At 41.0% G+C, this 17,250-nt stretch overlaps 1 protein-coding gene across 9 annotated transcripts in view; it reads left to right on the top strand.

Moving 5' to 3' along the window:
• Window positions 1-17,250, top strand: part of DENND1A (DENN domain containing 1A) — a 515,742-nt gene that overhangs the window by 38,061 nt on the left and 460,431 nt on the right. For 8 of the 9 annotated variants that reach the window (XM_086683990.1, XM_086683987.1, XM_086683986.1 and 5 more), the window contains exon 2: window positions 5,836-5,906. In XM_086683990.1, coding sequence (XP_086540116.1) covers window positions 5,865-5,906 — 42 coding nt within the window. In that variant the 5' untranslated portion in view covers window positions 5,836-5,864. Of the gene's footprint in view, window positions 1-5,835; window positions 5,907-17,250 lie in introns of those variants that run through there. The other variant, XM_086683989.1, reaches the window with a different exon arrangement.

The following is a 17,250-nucleotide window of genomic DNA, read 5'->3' as shown; positions in this document are numbered from 1 at the left end:
AAGAGAAGAGGAGCAAGCTTCAGTGCTTCTACAAATGCTGCTTTTCTTTGAAATCATTTTATTGCAAAAGCGCTGTGGAAATGATGGATTCTTGAGGTATACCTTAGGATTATTTTATGTTGTATGTACTAAATTATTTGGTTAATTTAGTACCAATAAATGGAACTCTTTTAACTAGATCCATTTAACTAGATCAATGGTTCCATTTAACTAGATCAATGGTTCATTAGAGTGAGATCACTAGTCCAGCAGCGTTGCTGTTACCTGTTAGTAAACAAATACTTGGGTACTTGTTAGAAATGCTTATGCTTGGGTCCTACCCTGCCCCCCCCCCCCCAAGTCCCCAAACTCTGGAGGGGGCTGGAAATCTCTCTTTTCACATTTTGACAATCATGGAAGTGTATAATCACTTCCGTCATTTATTGAAATCTTTCAGACCCCAGGAAGGCTAGTCTGTACTTCCTTTATTCCTTCTACTTAATGTTTGATTCTGATTATGTGCCAGGCACTGCTTAGGTACCTGGGAAACACTAGTGGGTATGATCAATGAAATCCTTGCTCTCCTGCAGTTTACATTCAAAGGAGGGAAACTGACAATGATCCAGATTGTGACAGGTATGCTGTGGAAAATTAAAATTAGATGGTAGAGAATGTGTTGGGGAAGGCCTTTCTGAGGAGGTCAAGTAGAAGCTGAGTTTTGAATGGCAGGAAGGGTCACCCGTGTGAAGATCGATGCAAAGACTGTAGATAGGAATGAGTTCGGTGTGTTTGAGGAGCTGGAAGAAGGCCAGTGTGGCTGGAGTGCAGTGAGCACAGGGGAAATGTGTGAAATGAAGTTGGAGAGATAGAGGCCAGATCATGTAGACCCTTGTAAGGACTTTTTTCCCCTCCTCAGTTTTTTAAAATTTTTTTCTATTAGAGAGAGCGAGTGTGCGTGTGCACATATGTGCACGTAAGTGGGGAAGGAGGAGGGGGAGAGAATCTTAAGCAGACTCCATGTGCAATGCAACACATAGCTTGATCCCAGGACCCTTGGGATCATGACCTGAGCTGCAATCAGGAATTGGACACTCAAAAGACTGAGTCACCAGGTGCCCCAGTTTTGTTTGATTTTTTTTTTTTTAATTTTAACTTGTTTTATTTTTTATTTTTTTTTAATTTACATCCGGATTAGTTAGCATATAGTGCAACATATGCTAGATGATTTCAGGGGTAGATTCCTTAGTACCCCTTACCCATTTAGCCCATCCCCCCTCCCACAACCCCTCCCATAACCCTCAGTTCTCCATATTTATGAGTCTCTTCTGTTTTGTCCCCCTCCCTGTGTTTATATTATTTTTGTTTCCCTTTCCTTATGTTCATCTGTTTTGTCTCTTAAAATCCTTGTATGAGTGAAGTCATATGATTTTGTCTTTCTCTAATTTCGCTTAGTATAATACCCTCCAGTTCCATCCACGTAGTTGCAAATGGCACGATTTCATTCTTTTTGATTGCGGAGTAATACTCCATCGTATATATGTGCCACATCTTCTTTATCCATTTCATCCATCGATGGACATTTGGGCTCTTTCCGTACTGTGGCTATTGACGATAGTGCTGCTATAAACATGGGGGTGCATGTGTATCTTTGAAACAGCACACCTGTATCCCGTGGAGAAATGCCTAGTAGTGCAATTGCTGGGTTGTAGGTTTGTATTGTTTTGTTTTGTTTTTAATTAGGATAAAATACATATAAAATTGACCATCTTAACCATTTCTGTAGTGTACAGTTCAGTAGTTTGAAATATGTGCATCTTGTTGTGCAACCATCCCCATCATCTATCTCCAGAACTAAGACTTGACTTTGACTTTGTGTGATATGGAACACTTTGGGGAGGTGTTGAGCACAGGCCTAACATAAACTGACCTTTACAATAAATGGATTACTGGCCACTAAGGTGAAATCTGACTGAAGGAGGGCAAGAGGGAAGCAAGATCAGTCAGGAGAGTATTATAATCATCGAGGTGAGATGATGGTGACATGGCAAGGATAGTAGGGTTGGGATGCTGAGAAGCATTCAGATTCTGGATATATTTTGAAGATCAAACCAACGGTATTGGCTGCTTATGACATGTAAATGATTGTGGTATATTGAACAGAGGAGTCAAAGATGATAGCAGGTTTTTTTTGGTCTGAATAATTGGTGGATTTCAGGTGATGCGGATTTAAGGAAGAAAAGCACCATTTGTTAAATTAGAAATGCTTCTAATGTCTATCCAAGTGGGGATGTTGAGTAGGCAGTTGAATAAGGGAGTCTGGAGTCGGGGAAGGTTGGAGACATGATTTTGGGGCTTGTCAGTATTTGCATGGTAATTAAAGCCATGAGGCTGAATGAGATCATCTTAAGTAATGAGTGGAGACCAGGAGAGGTCCAGGACTAAATTCGAGGGTAGGGGAGCTTACCCTCTCTTGCATTACCCTAATGCAAGGGGATTAGTAACGGAGCAGCCAGTAAGGTAGGAAGAGAACCAATAGAGAGAGTGATATCTTGGAAGGCAAGAGAAGAAAGTGTTTCAAGTAGGGAAAAATTGATCACCTGTGTCAAATGCTGCTGAGAGATTAAGACAAACCCTGAGAATTGGTCATTTTAGCACATTTTAGCAATGTGGAGGTCATTGGTAATCGTGACAAGTTGTTGCAGTGTTGTGGTGGGTTCAGAAGCCTGGTTGAAGTGGATTAGAGAAAGGGAGGAGAAGCAGCAGAGACCGTATAGACAACGTTAGGACACTCTTCACTTAGTAGGTCTGTACAAAATGCCTCAAGCTAGTGGCACAGGTTAGTGTATCAGAGCTCCAGTGTTTAAAACTTTGGTATGTAACACCTTTCTATGCGCATTTTTTGTTATTTTAATTTTCCAAATGAAATTTTGAGATGAAATAAAGCCAGTTGCAAAATAGGCTTAAGAAAGCTTTGTTTAGGTCTTAGAAGGAATCTTCCTGATGTTCTTTAGATGACCTAAGAACATTCCTTTTCTTTCATCAAACACTCCACTTTGAGATCCTTTGAATGAAAGGCATGTTTCCATATGACATTTTCCACAAATATTTGGTGGCCGTAGGATGCTGACCTGGTAGAGCTTTTTGTACCCTCCTGCAGGGAAAAAAGCACAAAAAATTTTAAGGCTCTTTAAAAAAATTTTTTTTAATGTTTGTTTATTTTTGAGAGAGAGAGCATGAGCAGGGGAGGGGCAGAGAGAGAGGGAGACACAGAATCTGAAGCAGGCTCCAGGCTCTGAGCTGTCAGCAGAGAGTCTGACACAGGGCTCGAACTCCTTGACCACAAGATCAAGGAGCCCTGAGCCAAATACCTTGTATTTAAATACCTTGAACTTTAGAGCAGCCAACTCTTTTCACTGTAGGTACTTATTTAAAGCAAAATCTTAAAGTTTCTCTTTAGTGAAGGAGTGATGATCTTCACAAGACAACTAAATAGACCCTTGATCGACAAAACAGAGTTCTCTTACTTCTAAGAAGAGGGAGTATTAACATATTTTATTGAATCTAAGATGTCATTATTTGTAAAATGCACTGTTATATGTATTACTAAGAAAGAAAAAAAATGCTGCCATTTAGCATTGTAAGATGCAATAGATTGTAAGAGGTGTGGAAATGTGGGGAAAAAAGTTCATCTTAGAATCAGTGGAGCACGGAATTTGTGCACCAGGAGGGTGAATTCTGACCACTGGCAGGTCACATAGAATCTTTTTGCCTCAGGTTCCTCACCTGTATGTTGAGAATAGTAATAACTGATCCACCTGCCCTCATAGGATTATAGTGAGGTTGAAATGAGATGAATGAGAGTTATTTTGAAACGTGGAGTATACTGAGCAAATTCAAAGTATTTATTTGATTGAAATTAACCCTTAGAATTGACCAGGTGACTCAGTTTCTTCTCTGAGCCTTGCCAGGTTTAGAATACAATTCAGTTACAGACATTTAAAAGTATAACATTTTTGGGGAGCCTGGGTGGCTCAGTTGGTTAAGTGTCTGGCTTCGGCTCAGGTCATGATCTCACGGTTTGTGAGTTCGAGCCCCACGTCGGGCTCTGTGCTGACAGCTCGGAGCCTGGAGCCTGCTTCGGATTCTGTGTCTCCCTCTCTCTCTGCCCCTCCCCCACTCATGCTCTGTCTGTCTCTCAAAAATAAATAAACATTAAAAATTAAAAGTATAACATTTTCTTAATGATTTTCAGTCAATCTGGAATTTAGTCAATCTGAATTTCATTTAATCATTTTTTTAAATGTTTATTTTTGAGACAGAGAGCGAGTGAGAACAGGCTCCAGGCTCTGCTGTCAGCACAGAGCCTGATGTGGCTCTAACTCTAACTCAGACCTCATGGACCTGGAGATCATGACCTGAGCTTAAGTCGGATGTTCCACCTACTGAGCCACCCAGGCGCCCCTTAAATGTTTGTTTATTTTGACAGAGGGAGGGGGTCGGGGGAGGGAGAGAGAAGAGTGGGGGAGGGGCAGGGAGAGAGAATCCCAAGCAGCTTGGAGGCTTTATCTCTCGAACTGTGAGAGAACATGACCTGAGCCAAAATCAAGAGTGGACACTTAGCAACCCAAGTGTCCCAATCTGGAAATACCTTTTTACTATAGTTTCAGAATCAAAGAGAAAATTCAAAGATAATATAACCCGATGTTCTCGTCACTCAGAATTAACAACTGTTAATATCCTGTTAGTGCTGTGATCTTTTTCAAACTTATTATGAAATATTTATGACATAAAGAGGTAAAAGGATATAATAATGAACACTCATATGCTTGCCATTGCCGATACTGGTGAAGCCCCCTTTGTGGGAATGTTACGTTAAGAAAAATTTTTTTTTCTAGTGTTTATTTTTGAGAGAGAGCATGAGCAGGGGAGGGGTAGAAAGAGAGGGAGATACAGAATCCGAAGCAGGCTCCAGGCTCTGAGCTGTCAGCACAGAGCCCGACGTGGGTCTCAAGCCCACGAACCGCGAGATCATGACCTGAGCCGAAGTCGGACGCTTAACCGACTGAGCCACACAGGTGCCCCAGGAATGGTATCTTTTATTTAGATTAGCGTCTTGTCTTCGTAATAGCCTAGTGGTGTAGGGTACTGTTTCTCTTGTTTCAGTCTTTTTTTTTTTATTTTATTTTATTTTTTTTTAAAATTTTTTTTTTTTCAACGTTTATTTATTTTTGGGACAGAGAGAGACAGAGCATGAACGGGGGAGGGGCAGAGAAAGAGGAAGACACAGAATCGGAAACAGGCTCCAGGCTCTGAGCCATCAGCCCAGAGCCCGACGCGGGGCTCGAACTCACGGACCACGAGATCGTGACCTGGCTGAAGTCGGACGCTTAACCGACTGCGCCAGCCAGGCGCCCCTTGTTTCAGTCTTTAAGTGAAAATAAGCAAGCTGACTTCATCATATGTATTGTATCCTGGAATACGTGAGAAAGCTACTTTGTGCTAGTGTTGCCTGGGTTTGAGTTTCCTCAGAATTCTACCTGTGGCTTTGGAGATACAGCTGTGTAAATTCAAAATACGACACCTATGAAATCATAGTAACGGCTAGCCTGTTATTTGCCTGGCATTGAACCTAGACAGTTTTTGTGTGTTTTAAGTTTCACAATAATTCTTCTGGTTAGGTATTTTCATTTTAGAAATGAGGAAGGGCATGGCTCAGAGAAGTTGAGGACCTTGGCTAAAGCTACTAAGTTGTGGAGCTAATGATTTTGATGAAGGTCTGCTTTATACCATAGCCCACATGTTCTGTACCACGCTGCCTCAATCCTTGTCAGTAATCACGATCTGTTTCTTTTGTAGGCAGAACCCAGAGACCACGTTTGAAGTGTATGTTGAAGTGGCCTATCCTAGGACAGGTGGCACTCTTTCAGGTATTTGCACGTTCCATTATGATATGTTTATTGTGTGAGATAGCTGTGCATGTGGGGTATGCAGATATTTCAAACAGTGGTTTATCTTTATGTTTAGTTGTTTTTCCTTTTATATGTGCCCGCATCATCCCAAGGAATGGAGAATAAGCACAGTGAACAATTTAGAGTCACTGCTATAAGAGGCTTGAAACATGACTCTTTTCATTGTAACCATTGGGTTTCGGTTTGTATCTTTCACAGATGCCTGGAAGTCAGCTGTTCAATATGAACTATTGTCACCTTGCTAATGAGGAAGGCTAAGAATTAGGTTACAAAATAATATAAAGGGCAATCGCGGCCACTAAACTGGAAGATGTTTGAAATGGATTTAATGTAGTATAAGTTTTATGTCTGCAGGTAAAAGAAGGTTGGAAATTAGTTGAAGGAAGTACCTCCTCTGGCTTTAGTTTTTGGAATAATTTGGACATGTATTCCTGGACAAACAGGGTCTTGATAAAGTAAGAGTATCTTGCAAAGGCTGAGTATATTATTTCTCAACCTAAAATCTTTCTTGGTTAATGAGAAAAAAATAACCCTCTAACCTCGTGCTCTTTTTCTTGGTGAGGAAGAGAGTGATGCATTTGCCAGAGGTAGTCAGGGAGCAACTCTTGGTCCACACACACAGACGATTGTGTTATATTACTTGGTGTTTTAAGGGGAGTGAATTTACTTGGATTAGAAACTTGGAATAATCAGGATTCCAGTGATAGTTATGCTCTTAATTGGCTATGCAAGATTTTCAGTTTCATTATGTCAGACTGTAACACTCCTGACATAGCTGCCTTTGGTTCAGTCTCTGTTGTTCTGTTGTTCTGTTGTCCTATGTGCTTGACCTACATAGTCCATCCTTACAACGGCCCTCTAAAGGTAGCTGGGTGGCATCTTCATTATACCTATGAGAAAATGGAATCTCTGGTCAAATAACTTCCCAAGATCACATAGCTACTGTGTGGGATAACCAAGATTTTTGGTTCAAGTCTTCTTTACTCTGCTAAGTTGAGGGCAGTGACCATGTGGGGCACATCTCTTCATGTCACCTGCAGGGCTTTGCAGAAGGTCACTAATATTAAAATGCATGAATTTCTCTTAATATCAAAAGTGAGATAACTGTGTGCTTCACTTTCTGGATTATGGAATGAAGGCTGTGAAACATGTTACAAATTTGTGGTCATTCCAGAAGTAGAATGTTAATATCCATGTCAAGTTATGCCTCTTATTCTGCATCTGCTATTAGGTATGCCCCTTCAGCAGCTTCTCGGTAGGCTCACTTTACAGAGTGACCATTTGACGATGGCTATGATTTGACAGATTTAAGGACAAACCTTTTCTTATTTCTACAGTTGCTAATATTTCCTCTTGCAATGTTCTAGGATTTCTCCCCCCCCCTGAAGTTAAGATGAAATTTTTTTCGAATATGAACAAAATGCGAAACGTACCAATATGATGGAAAAATAGGCAAAATGTAAAGTCTTTACCATAATTCTCTTACCCAGTCACCTGGTTCCTCTTCCCATAGACAACGTCTTTCTTGTTTAACCCTTTATTGTATTTTGAGAACTTATTATGAAAATATTAAAAAAAAATGAAAGTTATAAGAATGGTCAAGTGCGTATGCCCTTTCCTTGGATTCATCAGTTGTTACCATTTTGTCATATTTGCTTTAACACGCTGTATGTGTATACATATTATTTTTGCTGAGCCATCTGAGAATAAGTTGCAGACATAATGACCCTCTACCCCTAACTACTTCACCATATATCTCCTAAGAATTTTCTTACATAACTCTAGTACAATTACTGAAATCAGAGAATTTAATGTTGATATAATGTCAGTTGTCCATATTTAAATGTAATCAGTTGTCCCAGTAGTATCCTTTATAGCATTTTCCTTTCTGATCCAGAATCCGATTCAGGATCATGCAGTCCATTCAGTTTCACATGTATTTAGTTTCTTTCAGTAAAGAATAGTTTTGCAGTCTTTCTTTACCTTTTATGACAGACACATTTTGAAGAAGTTAGGTCTGTTGTTTTGCAGAAAGTCCCTAGATTTGGATCTGATCATCTCATGATTAGATTCAGGTTATGGATTTTTGGCAGGGGTCTCTTTGTGATATTGTGTATCAGATCAGCATGCACATGATGTCTATCCCATTATTTGTGGCAAGAAGTACATGAAACTTATATGTACATTTTAACAAACAATTAGCAAGTCAGTGCCCATGTTACTGCTGTCCAGGCTAAGAAATAGAATGTTGCATGGGTCTAAGGAAATATTGTTCCTGGCAAGAGGAATTCTTCCCTGGCCCTGTGCTTCAGTGGGCCTTGCTTTGGCCATCTTCTGTGGGGCAGAGAGTCTGTGGAGCCCATGGGACATGCCCACTTAGAGCCTGAACCCTTCCATGGTAGACCACACTTAAGTACCTAGGATCTCAGAATTTCTTGCCCACATGGCTCTGAGCCTGTTTCCAGAGCCTGTGTAGGTCCCTTTCCTAGGGTCCGTCCTTCTGAGGGTGGACTAGGCTGCTGGTGTAGACAAGAGATGGCCTAAGTGTGGCTGTTTGTGGAGAGTAGGGTATGCGGTGGAGCTTGGACTTGTGAGTGGAGGTGCGAGGTCCTTTGCAGTGTGGGATGGAGAAGGGGGTGATGAGCAGTGGGCCAGTGGCTGTTTCTCTCTGTACCACCATGTTTCTGCGTGGAATGCTAAGGAATCCAAAAATTCTCTGTATGGGTCTGTCTTTCCAGGCAATTATAAAGGTATGTTTGTCATGATAGGAAGATAGATCAGATTTTATGTAATAGTTTGTAAGCTTGCTTCATATCTTTTAAATATTTACCCATGGGGTATGTGGGCCTCTATTTGTACTCTTGCTGAGGCCCTGTAAATGTTGGAGGTGGGTTTGGTTGGCACCCCAGAGGTACCTCCTTTGCTTTCTCCAGAGTAACAACTATCCTGACTTTTAGGATAATCATTTCTTTGTTTTTGTTTCCAGTTTTACAACATAAGGATACCTCCTTGAAAAATATAACTTAGTGCCTGTTTCTGAATTTTGTAGAAATAGGATGATTTTTTTTTTTTTAATTTTTTTTTTTTCAACGTTTATTTATTTTTGGGACAGAGAGAGACAGAGCATGAACGGGGGAGGGTCAGAGAGAGGGAGACACAGAATCGGAAACAGGCTCCAGGCTCTGAGCCATCAGCCCAGAGCCTGACGCGGGGCTCGAACTCCCGGACCGCGAGATCGTGACCTGGCTGAAGTCGGACGCTTAACCGACTGCGCCACCCAGGCGCCCCTAAATAGGATGATTTTTTTGTGGAGTTTTGCTTTTTTGCTCAAGACTAGGTTTGTAGGGTCCTTCATGTTGTGTGTAGCACAACATTCATTTTCGTTACTGTCAATGCACGTTAGGATTATATCCATTTTATCCATTCCACTGTTGAAAACACTTGCTGTTATTTGCCGAAGCAATACTTCTGTGATCTTTCCTTGTACATGAATCCTGGCACACTTAAACATATATTTCCTTAGGATGGATACCATACTTAATTACTGGATCATACTAAACTGTTTTTCAGAATTGTGCTAGTCTATACGTCCTCCAGCAGTGTTTGAGACTCCTTATGGGCCTACAACTTTGTCAGTTCTTCGTACGATTAGACGTGTTGATTTTTGCCAAGCTTATGGTTCTTTAGCAGTATCTCCTTGTTGTTTTTACTTGAGTTTCCTGATGACTAATGAAACCAAGCACCTTTTGTTTATTGGCCTCTTGAATAGCTTCTTTTTTTTAGGTGCCTGTTCAAGTCTCTTGCTAATTTTTCTTACTGAGTTTTCTGCCTTTTCCTCATTGATTTATAAGATTATCTTTGTCTTATGGATGCCGATTATCTGGTTGTATGTATTAGGAATGTCCTCTTCCACTGTATGGTTTTTCACTCTCTTTATGTTACCTTTGATCAGAACGTCTAGATTTTAATGTAGTAGAGTTGATCAATATTTTCCTACCCTCCAGATATGAAGGTGTTTTCCTCTAAGAAATTTATAGTTTTGCCTTTAAGTCTTTATTAAGGATTTTAGTTTTCTATTAGGTGACTAGCTGATTTAAAAATTGGGAAACTGGGGGTGTCTGGGTGGCTCAGTCAGGTAAGTGTCTGACTCTTGATTTCGGCTCAGGTCATGATCTCAAGGTTGTGAGATGGAGTCCCACGTAGGGCTCAGGCTCGCGCTGGACGTGGAGCCTGCTTAAGATTCTGTCTCCCTCTCTCTGACTCACCCCCACTCACGAGCGCACATGTGTGTGTGTGTGTGGTCACTGTTTTTCTCAAAAATAACCATAAAAAAAAAGATTCTCTCCCTTCCTCTCATTCTGCTCCCCCCTGCTTCAAAAAAAGAAAAAAAAATTGGGAAACTAAATAGGGACACCTGGCTGGTTCAGTCAGTAGAGCATGCAGCTCTTGTTCTCAGAGTTGTGAGTTCAAGCCCCACACTGGGCATGGAGCCTACTTAAAATTTTTTTTTTTAATGTTTTTGTTTATTTTTGAGACAGAGACAGTGCATGAGCAGGGGAGGGGCAGAGAGAGAGGGAGACACAGAATCTGAAGCAGGCCCCACACTCTGAGCTGTCAGCACAGAGCCCGACGCGGGGCTCAAACCCACAGACTGTGAGATCATGACCTGAGCTGAAGTCGGAAGCCCAACTGACTGAGCCACCCAGGCACCCCGAGCCTACTTTAAAAAAAAATTGGGAAACTAAATAAGGATGAATTACTGGGATCTGCTACTCCTTTACTTAAAACATCTTAAGGAAATGATCAGGTACTTACTTCTAGGAGTGCCTGGCTGGGTAGAGTGTGTAACTCTTGATCTTGGGGTTGTAAGTTTGAGCCCCATGCTGGGTGTAGAGATTACTCAAAAATAAAATCATAGAAAAAAAAATGATCAGGTACTTCAAAATCATACCTTAAAAAAAAAAAAAAATTCCCCCACAAAAATGACAGATGTGAGAAAGGCCAGTAAGAAAAATTACTAAACTTTAAAAACAGTTCTTTTCCCCTCGATTACATGTCTACATTACAAAAGACATGTATCGTAAGCTCTCTGTGTGCTGTGCTCTGAAGAGCATCCCATGACCTCCATGGAAGGGACATGTGATCTGTCAGTTTCACTTAGTGCATCAAGACCCATGACACTGAATGGGACACCTTGGAAACATTGTGCCAGTAAGGTTTGGGAACACAAACCGAACTCACGGTGCCGCTCGCTTTCTTTGGGAGTTTGTAAGACTTCTTAGTTGCTATTACCAGGAACTAAGCTGTCACTTAGTATTTGATTTAAGGTACCCTTTGTCTATTTCTACAATCTTCTTGTTTTTAATAAAACTTACTATGTTTGCCTTTTTCTGATGTTATTGAGTGTATTATTGTCTGCCACTTTAAATGATTACAAGGAATCTCCCTTAAGATTAGTCTTTGTTCCTTGGATCTGCATCTCTGATCTCTGCCAAAGTATCTGAGCAAACTTAGGTATAAACCTTATGCTCTACAGTACTGGTGTCTGGGCATAATCTTCTCTTTGAAGTTTGTTTGCATCCCCCAGAGGGATTAATTCCCTGCTGTGAGAAGGTGGGTTAGAAAGCACTGAAACTACTTTACGGGCCTTTAATTGGAGGATTTAGTATACATTTTGTTCTATAAACTTCTGTGGGAGTTTCATTCTTACAATTTTTCTTATACTGTGGTATGTTATATCCTCATTGTAAATAAAAAAAACCTAAAAATTTTCTCAGGTTATTTAAGTACATATTGACTGATTATCCTAGCTTGTGTGGTTGCTTTTTTTTTTCTTTCTCTTTAAATTTTTAGTAGTTTTCTGATTGGGTTTTGAATATGCGTACAATTTAGACATTTTTGAAAAATTAGAGAAAAATCCTCACTCAGTGGGTAAACACTGTTAATGTTTTGGTATACTTATTTCCTTGTAGTCTTCTTTTGTGGGTGGGTGTGTATAAATAACACTTATAAACTTTTTCCCCGAACTCCTGCTGTATGTGTGTTTTCCTTGCCATCTCCCCCAAATCATTAAGCTTTTTCTGAAATTATTTGTATAGTTTTGTGAAAATCCTTTCAGTTGCTGTGAATTATTATATCATGTTAATGAACAATATTAACTTATAATTGGATCTTTAGACTGTTTCCAGAGTTCTCTTGTTGTAAATAATGCCGGCAGACATCTCTGTACAGTGCTCGCTACTTAGGTGTGTGATTTTAAAAAGAAGCTGGAACATTTCGAGTAGAGATTTGATTTACTTTGCTCTTCATTTTTATGCTTCTTTGGCTGTGTCCCATTTTGTGTACTCCCAATTTATGCATTTGTTCAAGAGCCCACCTTTACCCAGGGATCCCGGAAAACGAACAGAGCCATCTCGAGCCGTGAAAGCTGCCGAAGCTGAGTTCAGCCTGTCTGACAGAAGGTCTCGGAAGAGGGTGCTCTTGCAAGAGGGATGAGCCGGCCGGTCCCATGATCAGATGGTTCTGGCCATGCCGAAACTCTGGAATGCATTCCAGACACAAGTGTCTCCTTACAGCTGGCATCCCTGGGCCACTGCGTGGGCAGCCGCTTGGCCCCGGAGACTGGCAGCAGCATCAGGTTCTCCAAGGCTGTTCGTGCCCCCACCGGCTTCCTGCAGTGTCGGCTCCCCGCCCAGTGTCCTAAGGCAGTAGCCCAGGGGCCAGTTGGTAAAGAGAAGTGGACGGCCCAGTTGAGACACTTGTGGGAACTCGGAAGGAGGTTAGCTGAAGTTTGCAGCTCTAATCCGTTAACGTTAAACCAACAAAAACCCTGGCTTTACAATGTCCCTTGAATATCTGTTCCCATTTCTGGATCAGCAGTATCCTGAAGAAAACTGAGTCTCATCCAACTGAAGGGATTGAATGAGCCTGATTTGTTATATTCTGAATTTGAGCTCTCACTTTGCAGGACTCCTAATTCTACGAACTTCGCCTAGATCTGTGACCCCAGTGGACACTCAACTTTGTTAGATGTTTTAAAAATTTTTTTTTTTCAACGTTTATTTATTTATTTTTGGGACAGAGAGAGACAGAGCATGAACGAGGGAGGGGCAGAGAGAGAGGGAGACACAGAATCGGAAACAGGCTCCAGGCTCTGAGCCATCAGCCCAGAGCCTGACGCGGGGCTCGAACTCACGGACCGTGAGATCGTGACCTGGCTGAAGTCGGACGCTTAACCGACTGCGCCACCCAGGCGCCCCATCAACTTTGTTAGATGTTTTTAAAAAATTGATTTAGAAAAATAACAATTTACACTGTCTCTTTAGAAGTGGAGCGGAGGGAAAAAAAAGCCCTTTGAGAGTTGTTTTACTTCAGATTAAAATACTATTAGAGGTACTAGCTAAATTTATTATCTTCTTTTCAGTAATAAGGTAATCATAGCAAGCTTTTGAAGAGTGGTGATAAAGTAAGCTGACTTTTACTGACTTTTCATAGTATTGACTTTTCATAGTATTTGACTTTTCATAGTCAAAAGTTGACTTTTCATAGTATTACTTTGTTACACCTTAACCCTATAAGATGGCTCTTATTTTTGAGGAAACTGAGGCTCAGAAAGGTTAATTTGCTTGCCTGGATTGGACAACCACCAAGTTGTAAAATCAGGATTTTAACTTCATTCTTGTAGCATCGTCCCAAAAAGTACTGGCTAAGAATACCTGCATATGCAGTAATTAGAAACATCAGATATTGGGAGGGAAGAAAAACCAGGCTTGTACAGAAAATCAGGGGAAGGGCAGTTTTCATTCATGAGCTGTACAAGGATTTCTTTCTTTTTGTTTTTTTAAACGAGTCAGCATGATTACTTTAGCTTTTCTTTCTTGTTCTTCTCTTGAATTTTCCGGTGAAAGTGAGTCCATTTTTATGGAGTATTAAGGTATGAACCATGATTGGCAGTAATGTAGGGACAGATTACCACTTACTCAAAAGATATGGATTCCCTAAAAGTCTTTGTAATTTTTCCTGACTCCTAGGTACTTGACATGCCTTTTGGAAAACCTCTTACTTGGGCTAGAGATGTGGAACCTCATCTCACTGTACTTTTTTTTTTTTTAGTTTTTTAATGGTTTTTTTAATTTATGTTTGAGAGGCAGAGAGAGGCAGAACACGAGCAGGGGAGGAGTAGAGAGAGAGGGAGACACAGAATCTGAAGCAGGCTCCAGGCTCTGAGCTGTCAGCAGGGAGCCTGACATGGGGCTTGAACTCACGGACTTCAAGATCATGACCTGAGCTGAAGTCGGATGCTTAACCAAATGAGTCACCCAGGCGCCCCTCAGTGTACTTTTGAAGCTGATTTTCAACGTTTATTTATTTTTGGGACAGAGAGAGACAGAGCATGAACAGGGGAGGGGCAGAGAGAGAGGGAGACACAGAATCGGAAACAGGCTCCAGGCTCTGAGCCATCAGCCCAGAGCCTGACGCGGGGCTCGAACGCACGGACTGCGAGATCGTGACCTGGCTGAAGTCGGACGCTTAACCGACTGCGCCACCCAGGCGCCCCATTGAAGCTGATTTTCAAAAGGGGTACCTTTGAGAATCGTAATGTGCCTATGTTTTAGTATTGTTGGAATATTTCTTTAAACTATAGTTGAGCCTAGTTGAGCTCATTGTGTTAAAGTTTTTGCCTACCACCTAATGAAGTAAAAAGTATTAGCTGAATTATATAGGTAAGAAAAGTAGCATTCCATGTGGGCAGAAATTACTTTCTTGTATCTGTATATTCCAGCAGATAGAACAGTACCTGGCATATAGTAGGCCCTCAATAAGTATTGGGTAATTAAAGCGTAGAAATAAGAAGTGACTTGTCCAAAGGACAGAGTTGGAATGGGTGTGTGTGTATTTTTAAGCTTATTTATTTATTATGAGAGAGCTCACGCGTGTGTAAGTGGGGGAGGGATAGAGAGAGAGAGAGAGAGAGAGAGGGAGAGAGAATCTCAAGCAGGCTCTGCACCGTGAGCATGGAGTGGGGCTCAAACTCCCAAACCGTGAGATCGTGACCTGAGCCGAAATCGAGTCAGAGGCTCAACTGAACTGAGCCACCTAGATGCCCCCCCAAGAGTTGGGATTTGAAGTCTAGTCTGACTGTGTTCTTTACACAAGTTTATGAAAACTGTCATGCAAATTATATGTGTGAGTACAGCTTAAAGAATAAACAAAAATGTACATACCACCACTCAATTTAGGAAATAGAACATTTTGTATCTTTGAATCCCTTCTCAAGTTGCCTTTCTTTACTGAGATTACATTTTGAGTTTTACCTTAATTATGTATGCTTGCTTGAAGCTTATGCTTTTTTTTTTTTTACACTATGCTGATGCTCTAAATTGGTGAGGTAGAATGACTTTGAATTGCTGTTCTTAAAAAGTCACAGAAATTGAGCCACATACTTTCTTAATATTTAGTTATTTGAAGCTGATTCCAGATTTCATCCTAAAGTGTGCAATTTAGGGGCCATCTGGGTGTAAATTACAGTGTAGGAGAGTTTCAGGATTTTTGGTAATTCGTGGCAGTATGATTCGTGCTGCATTTGTGGTTCACAGTGTAAGGCCTTTGGCCCTCTAGGTGGAACAGCAGTTCATTGATCTACTAAACCATAAAATGCGTGTGAGCAGCAAGTTTGTTGATACAGATTTTAGTTCCCTCAAAATACAGTTTGAGTCTCATTTTGTCAACTATAAAATGGAAGCCTTAATAGTACCTACTTCATTTAGTTGAAAGGTCAAATGGGAGTGCACCGAGCATGAGACATGGGAAATTCTTAGTAAATGAGAGCTATTATTTATCATTTGTTTTAAAAGTTATTTTAGAGAAGGTTTAGGTTTACTGCAAAACTGAGAGGCAGTTGCAGACGTTTCCCGTATTCCCCACCCCAGGCTTCCACAGCCTCACCCATTGTCAACATGCCCCACCGAAGCAGGACATTTGTTAACTATCCAAGAACCTACACTGACATATCGTAACCACTCCAAGTCCATTGTTTATGTCCTGGTTTACTCGTGGTGTTGTATATTCTGTGGTTTTAGAGAAATGTATAGTAACATGGGCCCATCATTACAGTATCATCCAGAGTATTTTCAGTGCCCCCCCAAATCCTCTGTGCTCTGCCTGTTTATCCCTTCATGCACCCCAACCCTGGCAACCACTGACCTTTTTTATTGTCTCCGTGATTTGGCCTTTTCCAGAATGTCATATAGCTAGAATTATACAGTATGTAGCCTTTTCAGATGGGCTTCTGTCCCTCAATAGTACACATTTAAGGTGACTCCATGTCTTTTCATGGCTTCCTAGCTCATTTCTATATAGTGCTTAATCACACTGCATCGTCTGGATGTGCTACAGAGTATTTATCCACTCACCTACTGAAAGACATCTTGGTTCTTTCAGGTTTTGACAATTATGAATAAAGGTGCTCTAAACATTCACGTGCAAGTGTTTGGGTGGATGTAAATTTTCAACTTCTTTGGGTAAATACCAGTGTGACTGCTGGATGGCAAAAGTATGTTTAGTTTTTTTTTTTTTGTTTTGTTTTTTTAAGAAACGACCACAGCTGTCTTTCAAAGTAGCTGGACCCTTTTGTATTCTGCCAGCAGTGAATAAGAGTTTCTACTTCTCCATATCCTCACTGGCATTCGGTTTTGTCGGTGTTCCAGATTTTGGGCATTCTAATACATGTGTAGTGGTATCTTGTTTTATTTTGTTTTGTTTTATTTTTTAAAAAAATTTTAATGTGTATTCATTTTTGAGAGAGAGAGAAAGCAAGCAACCAAACAAGCAAGTAGGGGAGGGGCAGAGAGAGAACGAGGGAGACACAGAAACCGAAGCAGGCTCCAGGCTCAGAGCTGTCAGCACAGAGCCTGATGCGGGGCTTGAATTCCCGAACTGTGAGATCATGACCTGAGCCGAAGTCAGACGCCCAACTGAGTGGGCCACCTGGGCTCTCTGGTATCTTGTTTTAATTTGCGTCTCCTGATGACATATATGGAACTTTCACATGCTGATTTGCCATCTACATATCTTTTTTGGTGAGGTGTCTGTTAAGGTGTTGGGCTCACTTTAAAAAATTGGGTTGTTTTCCTACTGAGTTTTTTGTTTGTTTTTTTTAAGAGAATGAGCATGTGCATGAGTAGGGGAGGGGAAGAGAGAGGGAGAGAGAGAGAGAATCTGAAGCAGGCTCCATGTGAAGCAGGCTCCATGCGCATCACGGAGCCTGATGCAGGGCTCGATGTCATGACTCTGAGATCATGAC

This window comes from Puma concolor, chromosome D4 (genome assembly GCF_028749965.1).
Source record: "Puma concolor isolate L17-30 chromosome D4, mPumCon1.1.hap2, whole genome shotgun sequence".
NCBI classification, from domain to species: Eukaryota; Metazoa; Chordata; class Mammalia; order Carnivora; family Felidae; genus Puma; species Puma concolor.
Note: the sequence above shows the minus strand (reverse complement) of the source record. Positions and strands in the feature narration are given on the sequence as shown.